We start from the raw sequence: 11,123 nt of genomic DNA, 5'->3' as shown, positions 1-11,123 counted from the left end.
CACTGCACACTGTTAAGCCCTATAGACTCTGCCTAAGCAAACCCTGACAGCACTATTAAGTCAAAAATCATGGCAGTTTCAGAGTGATTTGATCGCCTTAGTGCATCGTTTCCTTCTGACCGTGTTAGATTGGTGGGGTTCGGCATGTCTCCTGTTAGAATGTCATTAAAATGGAAAAGTACATTTGAAATTGTTTTATTTTAATTTCTTTTTCATTCAGATGACATTTGCTAAACCTATAACCCTGGTAGACTTTGATCCTTACTGTCTTTTGCCAAGTAGCTTTATAATTTTTTTCATTTATTTTTTTGAACATTTGAAAATCACAGTGAAATGGCAGTATCAGCATCTTGGGGAGGTTCAGTTATGAGATGAACTCCATGAAGTCCTTTAGAAATTCAGTTGGAAGGCTCCAAAGTGGGTGTGGTTTAGCAGATATCGCAGGAGGCAAAAAACTGTAATGAAAGGAATAAGTAAACTTGAAGCTATATTAGTTGAAAATTTTGTTTGCACACTGGGGCAGGGTGGGGTTATGTGATGGGCACAATCAAAATTCATATTAATGGTTGTTTTGTGCGTACAACCAGAGTCAAGAAAAGATTGATATAATTTTTTTTGTTTTTTTGGCAAATCCTGTGAGATAACAGAAGAGTTAACAGTTTTACATGAAGCAGCTTGAAAACTGTTTCATGGTGTCCTTAAGGCCGACCGCAGCTGGCCATAAACGGCTTCATCGCTCTCTCGTGCTGCGCTCTGCTGAGGAGAGAACATAGTGTTTTTACAAGAAATGGGGCCTCTCACGGTGCATGCAGAAAGACATTTGGACAGTGTAGTATGAAACCTGGCATGTCAGTGGGAAACAGTCTGCACTTTGCCGCTTCAGCTGCTGATTGTATAGAAAAGCCAAATTTGTGTTCTGTTCTGATGTGGCGCGCACACACGTGTGTCATATTATTGCAGCATTGATGGCTAGAATGTATTCAGTGGTTAACATTGACTTCCCATCTTTTTTCATCATGTTTTCTATTTCTCTAAAGTGGGATGCAGTGCCACTAAACACACAGCAGGTTATCAGCACAGAACGCATCCCTTTGTTTTCCCCACGTGCCAAATCAGACATCGCTGATGTCTGCAATAGCTAATGCTTGAACAGCATCATGCAGTGAGGCATATTATACACTTTTAAAATTTCCAAAAAAAAAAAAAAAAAAAGGAGGGAAAAAAGCTGGGGTATGCACTTAAAGAAAAACTCTAGTTCTCAATGCCTTTTTGTCCAGAAGGACTGTGTAAGAAGAAAGTTAGCCTAGTATGCATGTTTCTCGAGCAGCATAACCAGTATGTATGTAAGATGTACATTTTGAAGCAGCATTAAGTAGTATGTATGTACAGTTACAGTCTAACCTCTTTTTCTATGGTAGGCTTCATGTGTAGTGTTATCTTTAATACCCATGTACCCTCCAAACAAAGTGTGTCTGTGTGCGCCCTTTTCTGTACAGGTTGCAGAGCTTCATTGGCAGGCTCCAATGAAAACCCCACACTATGTATGTATGAACATGTTCCATGTGTCTGTGTGTTATGACACTAGCGGTGATGGTGTCTTTAAATGTTTTATAAATCATTTTCTCTTTCTGTCTCTACTGGCTGGTTTGTGCCAGAGAAGAAAAACAAATATAAAAAATGCTGAAGTTTTTTTTTTGCATCTTTTGCAAGGAAGCATAAACGAGGGTAAACTTGGGAACTTTTTTTTTTTTTTTCTTTTCCCATATATTGGTTGTTTTACTTGAAATGTCCTGAATCGAAACCACAGGTGTATTTTGTTGTTTGGTTTAGAGCTGAGGTGTAGGGGTGCCGTGCGAGTGCGTGTCTGTGTGTTGTACTGTATGTAAGCACCGATGGCTGAAGCATTGTGTACAGGCTGCAGTGAATGTTATTGATGCCGCAGAAATGCATTTCCGACTTCTTCTTGAACTAATGAAGGATTGAAGTTGTGCTTGCATTCAAATATCTAAGATCAGGTGCCAGCTTTGATGTCACAGAATTTAACGTCCATCTCCTGCTGTAAGCGAAAATTTGCGCGTTGTGTTTGAGTATGCTCGTTTGAAACTCCTCCGAGTTGTGCAGTATCTCTGCAGTAACTGTTGCACTAGTATTTCCTCCCTGAAGCGAAGGCTTTAATGGCACCTAAGCTTCATTTTCTCCCTTTTTAACTTTCACACGGCTCAACACAGGCTCAGATTTACAAATCCTGTTATCACAGCATCACCGATTTGTCTCATTTTGTTACAGTTTGTATGGATGGGCGATCCGCAGGAGACTGTCACAGAGATGCATTACTGTTGCAAACTGTGGACATAATAAAACAAACACCAAGCAAATGTAGTTCAAGTCAGTGCAATATCCATACAACAAATGGTATCTTTGTGAAGATTTTAGTGTTCTGCTTATGATCTAAGGGTTTCTCTGTTCCTGCTCCTATTTGTTCACCTGGTGGTCAGGTGTTCATGTTATCGTGTCCACCTTTTCTAGATGTATGGGCCCTGATATTTAGAGGTAAAGCAACAGATCTTCAGCGGTCTTTCTCTCTCACAGTGAACGGAACAGATATGGAGGGTTTTGAACTCTTAGAGTTGCAGGAAAATAAAAGATGTGACAAATTAATTCAATTATTGATCATTTGTATTCAACTTGGAGGTTTGGAAGTGTCTCAGATTCACACATATTGACTAAATGCTCTGTGGTTTCATGTAATGTTTTTTGTATGCAGTACTAATATATTTCCATAACATACCATGTTGTCAGAACTCTAGCCTATACTATGAATGAATGTACACCGGGCCAATGTATTGTTTCTCACAGCCTACCTGCATGAGATTGGGTGAAGCTGAATACTCTTCTTGCTGCATTTTGTTTTGTTTTGTTTTGTTTTTTTTAAATAATGTATTCTATAGGCAGCCATACAGACATTTATAAATGAATGCCTTAAGTTTGCTAGTTTCTAGGACAGGTTTGCCCTCACAGTAACCTGCGTTTTTATTTATAAATGTATGTTGGTTTTTTTTGGCTCACTGGTCACAGAGTAAAGGTTTGTACCCTGACTGACTGACTGGTCATCTGAGTGTTCTGTGAAGATGTACAAATAAATTTGTTAAAGATTGACCCGGCTGTGTTTGCTCTGGCGCTGCCCTACCTTTTGCAAATTTTCCACCAAATTTCTTTATTTTAAGCTTGAATGTGTAAGCATTTATATTCACACATGAAACAGCACACAACAGACTTTTTTTTTCCCCCCTTTTATGAAATTCCTCTTTTTTTTTTAAATTTTAACTCTTTCACATTGATTCCAAACAAACATCCCTTTCTTTAGCCATTAAAAGTTTTTTCTTAACTCAGTTTTCTGACGTCTTTTGACACCCAAACAAACTGCTTTCCCTTCCATTTATTTTTTGTGTTATTTTAACTTATACTGAGATTTTATTAACCAAACCCATCTGTTAATATTTAAAATTTATTTATTTAAAATCTGGATAATCCTAGAAGATGATGATCATCCCAGAATTGACACTGAGTATGACTAGTGGGGTTTTTTTTGTTATGAATCTGGCTCCCTTGAGAAAACATTTATGACAGCAGGTCTGTATCGCTGAAGGCTCCATCTGCTGGGGGCTGAGGGGAGGCTGCCTCTACAGTTGCTTTGGTAGGAGCTGTAGGAGGTTTGAAAGGTTTCCAGGGCTTGGATGGGCAGTGGAAGGGGTGGTCGTGTGAAACTGACGGTGTGGCAGTCGTGGTGTCCTCCTCGGATGACGCTTCTTTGGCCGTGACTGCGGGAGGGTTTTCCAAGGGTGGAGATGAAGTTACCGGGCTGGTTTTGACTTCATACAGGAAGTTCCTGAGAGGAGACCAGCCAGGAGGACGGCGCCTGGCGAATCCCTGAAGGAAAAAACAAGCGATTTATAAGATGTTCTCATGAATGAGTGGATCTTCCTCACAGGTGAACTTTTAATGCTTTGGAGTTGACCTCTAACTTCTATATATAAACACACAATGATGTGCAAAAGTCCCTCATTTCTTTTTATTTTGCTTCCAAGGAGCCAGACTTTGTCATTTTTAGAGTCTTGAGCAACAGTTCTCCAGGCTTTCTGAAGATCTTTCAAAGTTTTTCTTTGGACATTGGCTGCTTTTTCACTCAGTTTCAGTCCAGTCCATGTACCTGACCCTTTTTTGTTTTGTTTTTGTTAACACTGACCTACGACCCATTCAAGCATTTAAAAAAAGGCTCCTAACTCAAGGGGTGAACCACTGTTGTGTCTACACGACAGCAATTAACTAATTAAAATGCCAACGATAACAGTTTGACAGACATAAAATAATGTTTTTACACCACTGAGGTTATTCCTAAAGAGCTATTGGCCCAAAACTTGCCATATTTTGGCAGGGTGTGCAGTCTGTCCTTAAAGACATTTGAGAAAATTGGATAAGCGGACAAACAAACAAAGTGGTAGGCCTAAAATAATTATCTTCAGCAGGTGAACTGAAGAAAGGCATGCCTTAAAAAAAAATAGGGAAAAAAACACCAAAGGCTGGAGAGATACATGTGGCCTTTCAGTTGATCCATCTGCTGTTCATTGAAGCCTTATCAGAAACGGTCTCAGTGGCTGGCAAGAAGCCATTCTTAAGGAAGGGAAATGGGCTGAGGTATGCCAAATTACAACTGGACTGAAAATCAGTGGCAGGTCTGATGGAGTGATGGATTCAAATTTGAAATTTTTGGTTCAAATTATCAACAGAGGAGATCGGGAGAGAGGAACAGCAATGAGTGTCTACAGCCATCTGTAAAAAGGCTCTGTTGTAATTTGGGGCTGCATTTCAGCCAGTGGTGTTGCAGATCTTGTCAAAATTGATGGAATTACGGATGCAGAAAAGATTTTGATCCACCATGCAATACCATCTGAAAAGCATCTGACTGGCAAAAGCTTCATTTCTCAGCATGACAATGATCCTAAACACACTGCCAACGCAGTCAAAGAATAGATAGAAAAACACACAGTGGAACACTATCAGTCATGGATTGGCCTCCACACAGCCTGGACCTCAGCATTATTAAAACAATGTGGGATCAACTTAAAAGAGTACAAAACAAAAGGCAGCCAACATCCAAAGAAGAGCTTTCAATATCCTTCAAGAAGCCTGGAGAACTATTCCTGAAGACTACTTAACAAAATGACAAGAAGGCTGCCTCAGAGAGTTCAGGTTGTGCTGAAGAATAAAGGTGGTCGTACTAAATATTAAGTTTCGAGTTTGTTAGACTCATACTAACTCTGTTTTTGTCTTATACACTGTATTTTCATGTATGTTTGCACATGTTTTAATAAATCACTGCACCTATTTGCCAAATGATGGTGGCTCAAGACATTTGCACGGTACTGTAACCAACTGGGGGTAAAGTTGCAACAAAATACATTTCTGTCAAATGGTATTTTGCATATGACTAATAATATGTGGTAATATTTTGGCTTTTGTTTGGTACAGGCTGAAACCATTCATTTAATATATAGGCTGTATTTATTTAAAAATATAAAGTCAAAATGTTTTATGGTGAAATTTCTCTGTCTTTCCAATACAATATTTATGAGCTTTAAAGGCTGAGTTCTCAAACTATGAGCCATAACATGTAACTGTGAGCATTAGTCCATTATTATGTAGGGATTAGGGTGATGTTAAAAGCAAAGCATGAGTTTGGTATTGATTTAATTTCTGTTCTGCTCGTGTTTGGTTATTATGTGAGAAGAGGGTCTTACAGTGGGCGGCATTGGACCTGCTGCACACTCTATGTGGGCCTGTGGCGGCTCATGTCTCCAAGGTGCTACATCCACTGTTGAGTTACAGTTAGCAAACTCCTGCAAATGCATAAAACGCACAATGAGAACCACGGTGTTGTTTCTGACGTGATTTGGGTGTCGGCTTCACGTTTACCAGATTCTCTTCATCGGGGACGCACAGCTCGTTGAGGTCTGTGTGGTCAGCCTTGGAGCAGATGGTCTTCTTCATGTCAAAGGTCAGCTTGTATCTGAAACCTGCAACCACCTACAGAAATATACATGTCATGTAAAGAAATTTAAAAAAAAAAAGAAAGAGAGATGAGATGAGATTTTTTTTTCAACTTATCCTCCCCATTTTCTCTCACTTCATGCCACCTGTTGTACCTGTCTGGTGGCATGGCCAATTTCATGCAGACTGAACAGGTGAGTAGAGTCAGACATGGAGTTATACTTGGAGATGGAGGCAAAGAGGGGGGACTTAAGGTCCTCTGAGTTCTCACTGATGGTCTCTGGGCAGCCCAAACAGGATGCTTTCTCCGAAAAGACGTGACTTTCTACAGAGGAGAAATGTCATTATAAAGTAAAGCCACAGCAAAGCATCAGCTCATATTCCAATAACTGCTCAAGATGTGCTAAGGATAGATGCATGAACCAATCTTACGTAAATATATAACTAAAGGTCGGTTAAAGCTTTCAAAAATTGCAGCTGCCTTTGAGTGTTTTTTTTAATCTAGTAAATTATTTAAAGAAAGCCACAGCTCCAATCTCCCTGTGGATGTGTTTAGAGCAACACAAGATGGTCTCAATGTACATGATGGAACAGAAAAATAGTCCCAAATAGTCTGTAATACAAATAGACCTGTGTGAGAAAATATACTATAATATTGCTTTTGTAATCTGATGGTCATGGTGCACTGGGAGTAAAATGAAAATGTTGTATTTCGGTAGATAAGTTTATCATGTGGAAATCTTTCTTTTTCTTTTTTCTTTTTTTTTAGAAATAATAATAGAAGTTCTGACAGATTTATAAAACCTGAGCTGCTAAAATGAGCTCACACACACACACAGTTTCCTGCACTCGGTCAGGTGGGATGAAGTTTCTCAGTTGTAAGATCTTTGATCTCACAAAGCCTCTAAAAGGCGTCTCAGGGGCCTGATGGTTAAGACGCCAGAGTGGAAACTGCCAACCAGGTGGGCACCGCCTATAATGCAGTTTTGAGATCCCTTTCCAGGTGATTCATCCACTACTCACACCTTGACACGACACGAGACCTTAATAGCTCACATTATGGCGGGATGGGGTAATGTCTCATAAAGTATTCACACCTTGGCCACTGTGACAGTAATGACCTATGCCTTGATTCACACCTTGGTTTATGTGATCCTCACTGACTCACATCATCATCATCACCATCACCATCAACTTACTTAAGTTCTGATCCAGACAACCAATTTGTCTAGTTTACAGAAGGACTAGTAGGTACATTTAAAGTGCTTGTATTAGCATGTTTGTCTGTGTGTCAGTCCCATGACAGGACCTGTCCAGGTTGCACCCTGTTTCTTGCCCAGCGTCAGCTCGGATATGCTCCAGCGCTCCCACGTCCCATGTGGTCGGATAATCGAGTAACAAATTGTATGGACAGATTACTGACGCTGATGTTGTCTTGCCTGATTGTATCATATTAATGTTCTATTAATTTAATCGTTATTCAATTGTATCATTAAAGAAAGAAAAAGCTGCTGATGCTGCCTGCTTACTTAACCTAGCTTAAGTTTTAATTCTTTACAGCCACATCCCGCATGAAGCAAGCAAACTCAGCTTTAATGTACAAATACATTTTACAACCCGAGCCTTAAAAAGTTGCTAAACATTCTGCAGTAAAACACAGAATCTGTTTACTGAATGCCTACATCTGAATGATTAGGCAAACAGATTAAAGTCTAGACTGTGTCACTGCCTTTTATAAGTTAATATTGTGCTTGCAGATAGTGTTGATATGTTGCCCAATCAGCCTCCCCTCTGTTTCCCCAGCACCTGCCAATGCACATTTTCCTTGGTAACTCACTGTTAGGTCACTGTACTCTGATAAACAGAGTAATGCTTGAAGAATTTTGGACATTATTGATTTCAGTATTGATTTCAGTTCATTACTGTAAGGACAGTGTTTATGGCCAAGTCCTTACATGACAAGAGACATCAATAAGTATTTAAAAAGCCACCCGTATTCACAGAGGTCCCAGGCTGGAAAGGTTTTTGAAATAATCCTTCTCAGTGGGAGCACTGTGAGAGAATCTTCACTTTTTTTTTTACTGCAAATTAAATTTTGGACTATTTTCTTTAGCAAGATGAAAAATAGCTTTTTAAAAAGGCTTTTGAAAATTTTTATCTGCTTGTTTAGCCACCCATCCCCTCACTCACCAATCTGGCAGTCCACCTGTTTAGTATCGGCCTCTGTCTCTGACATTTGGACTGTGGCGTTGCATGAAATCGGATTCTGGAGAAACACAACAGACCGGGCAAGAGCTTTGTGTTTATCAAAACAATTGACAGAGAGTTTATTTAAATATTTTTTTTTACCATGAGTGCCTGGACAGTAGTTGAATGGGTGGAGGACCTGCATGAACAACTTGCTTTATTTTCATTATTCTTACCTTGCTTTCAACAAGCAAATAGTCACAGTCTGTCCAGGGTTTACTGCTCCCTGCTGGACAGTCACTCCTCCTGGTGGTGAACTCCAGTGAATACACCGAGTCTGAGCCGTTCTCTGACTGGACACACACACACACACACACACACACACACACACACACACACACACACACACACACACAATGTGCACCAGAAGTCAAAGTGTCACAGCATGTTTTGCTTGAATTTCTTGGTAATCATCCCAGAGCTTTGGTTACTCTCATTTCATCACCTTTCCAGCTCTGAATGTGGAGACTTTTAAGGTTCAGTTTTAGCTTAATTCAATAAACTATCTCATCCACACTTATTCGTGCATTCATCTGACAAGTAGCAGCTTGTATAAAGATAGAGAATAAGCCTATAAAAATCTCACATTAAGAGGAGCACTGATGAACTGTTTCAGTATATTATTCCTCGTGGTAACAGATCGGTCTGCACTCACTGTACCTTGCTGGCTTTCAGTGTCTGAAAGAGGGCCAGATTATATCCAGTGGTCAGCCTCTCATTGAACTTGTGCACAGCACTGTGGACAGCTTTCTCCACAGATGGGTCGTCACAGAAGATCAGGACGCCAGACTGGACCTCCCCTGCCTCCTGGATGAAAGGAAGGAAGAAAGGATCTGCTAGGGTTGGAATAATGACCCACAGAGTGATTTGTTGGATTTTTTGGGGGGTGGTGGGGCTATAAATACCAATAGTTTTATCTCTACAAGTACTTTTAAAAGGAATTTAGCTGAGAGCATTTATGTTTCTGCCATTTTATGCTTCTTTTTTTTCTGCAAACCACCCAGTAAAAAATGCTAACATGTACTGTACTTTACTTTACTCGTGTATTTGCAGACAAAAGTTATCCTTTAACTAAAACTCCGCGTGCAGGACTTTTCAGGTTAATACTTTTACTACAAAAATCTCTATGTTTACTGTCTTCTGTATGTATGCAGCAATTTAAAAAAAAATAAAAATAAAAATCTTACAGGAAAAAAAATCAGCTGTTTCCTTCGTTTATCTCCAAGCAGTGTCTGAAAGTATTCATATCAGACTTTCTTTCAGCAGAAACAACCTTCACCAATAAGCCACAGTGGTGAAAGGACAAAAACAGGAGTCACAGCTGCTCTGAGTCTGTGATAACTGAAGGTGAACCAGTCTGAGCACAGATTTCTGCCCTGGACAATAACTGCTGGGCAGCAAAAGCAAAGAAAAGAAACCGTCTTCTAGACCGGTAAGAAAATCAATCAGAAACTTTAAAGGTGTAGAGCACTTATCCTCGAAGGAAATGACACTCATGCTTTGATGTGAGCCCCACTGCAAACTTAGCAGTTCTATTTTAATAGTTTTAGCTTATAATAATTAAAAGTACTTAAAGTTTTAAATGCAAGATCATTGTTCATTTTGCTGTGCAAAATAATCTTTTATTGAGTAAATGATCTGATCACCCCTGAGCAGCCTTATTCATCTCTTCTAGGTTTAACCAGCTTTTAGTTACGGTTTCTGATAGCCTCTCCTTACCTGTCCAGACACTGAGCTGTAGAGGCACAGCAGGCCCACCACACACAGCCCCACTCCGCTCCTCATCTTCTGATTCTGCTGGATGTTTGGCTCTGTTCTGCTATGAGACATAAAAGAGACAAATCTCACACACCACCAAACACTTTCAGTCTCAGTGAACCAAACTGGGGCTGAAATGACCTCCCAACCCTGATAACTTTTGGAGCAATCTAAAGATGCCTGTTACTGCATAAAAAATGTACATGCTCACAGTCTGCATGCTACAAATTCTTTTCTATAAAAAAACAGCTGCTTACAGTTTCTGAAGGTTGAGGCCTGCTGTCGATCCTGCTGAGCTCGAAAAGGGAATGCTCGACTCTTCTCCACACTGGGATGGACGACTGTGTGAAGTTCTCCTGAAACTGTGGGTGGGAATCCTCAGAAAGACGATGACACACACATGGATACATGCACAGGGGACAGGAGGGCACACACACACACACACACACACACACACACACAAAATAATGCTCAGAAAGCTCAGTCGGGTAAAGGAAAGTAAATGTTTGCTTGATTGTTTGCCCTCCTCCTGTTGAGTCAATACAACAGTCAGTGTCTGAGAGATAAAGAGAGGAAGAAAACTGTTGATGATATGTAACTCCTCACATTAAGCTTAGAGACAGTGACACAGACTAACACATTAACACACATTAAGCCTGTCTGTAGGGTAGTAGAAATATCTCCACTCTAAGAGTTTAGGGGCCTGTTTGCACGTGTGTGTGTGTGTGTGTGTGTGTGTGTGTGTGTTGTGTCTGTGTTTGACTGGTACTTTGCCCCTGTCGACCTTTATCCTGAGCCGCACTGATTTCCCCACAGCTCATCTGTGAAACAGGGTGAAATGTGCTCAGATGTTGCACTCTGTGGACATCACAGTCAGAGTGTTTTATTTCTCTTTAGGCAGCTTACAGGGATACAATAAGTTCACCAAGTGCATCGAGGCCAACATAGCTGATGACAGATGACAGCGTCAGAGTTTTCATGTCCTGTCTCTGGCTGCTCGTCTGCTCTGTTACACTGACTTACGAACCATTCATGTTACATTCATGATACAAAGTAACATATTACAGTGCTGT

At 40.2% G+C, this 11,123-nt stretch overlaps 1 protein-coding gene across 2 annotated transcripts; it reads right to left on the bottom strand.

The window, feature by feature from the left end:
• Positions 1 to 3,311: 3,311 nt before the first annotated feature.
• On the bottom strand, positions 3,312 to 10,469 carry kng1 (kininogen 1). Of its 2 annotated transcripts, none has more exons than XM_030726960.1 (9): positions 10,308 to 10,469; positions 10,012 to 10,111; positions 8,953 to 9,099; positions 8,469 to 8,585; positions 8,236 to 8,311; positions 6,201 to 6,370; positions 5,971 to 6,081; positions 5,796 to 5,894; positions 3,312 to 3,927 (listed from the first exon to the last, which is right to left on the bottom strand). In XM_030726960.1, exons 2-9 carry the CDS (start codon positions 10,075 to 10,077, stop codon positions 3,619 to 3,621), a joined length of 1,095 nt encoding a protein of 364 aa, XP_030582820.1. In that variant the 5' UTR covers positions 10,078 to 10,111; positions 10,308 to 10,469; the 3' UTR covers positions 3,312 to 3,618. The 2 variants fall into 2 exon arrangements, with proteins under 2 accessions (XP_030582820.1, XP_030582821.1); XM_030726961.1 differs by having other exon boundaries at positions 10,012 to 10,108; positions 10,308 to 10,460.
• Positions 10,470 to 11,123: the final 654 nt, after the last annotated feature.

The sequence above is a fragment of the Archocentrus centrarchus genome, chromosome 4, assembly GCF_007364275.1.
Source record: "Archocentrus centrarchus isolate MPI-CPG fArcCen1 chromosome 4, fArcCen1, whole genome shotgun sequence".
NCBI classification, from domain to species: Eukaryota; Metazoa; Chordata; class Actinopteri; order Cichliformes; family Cichlidae; genus Archocentrus; species Archocentrus centrarchus.
This window is presented reverse-complemented; position numbering and strand designations above follow the sequence as displayed.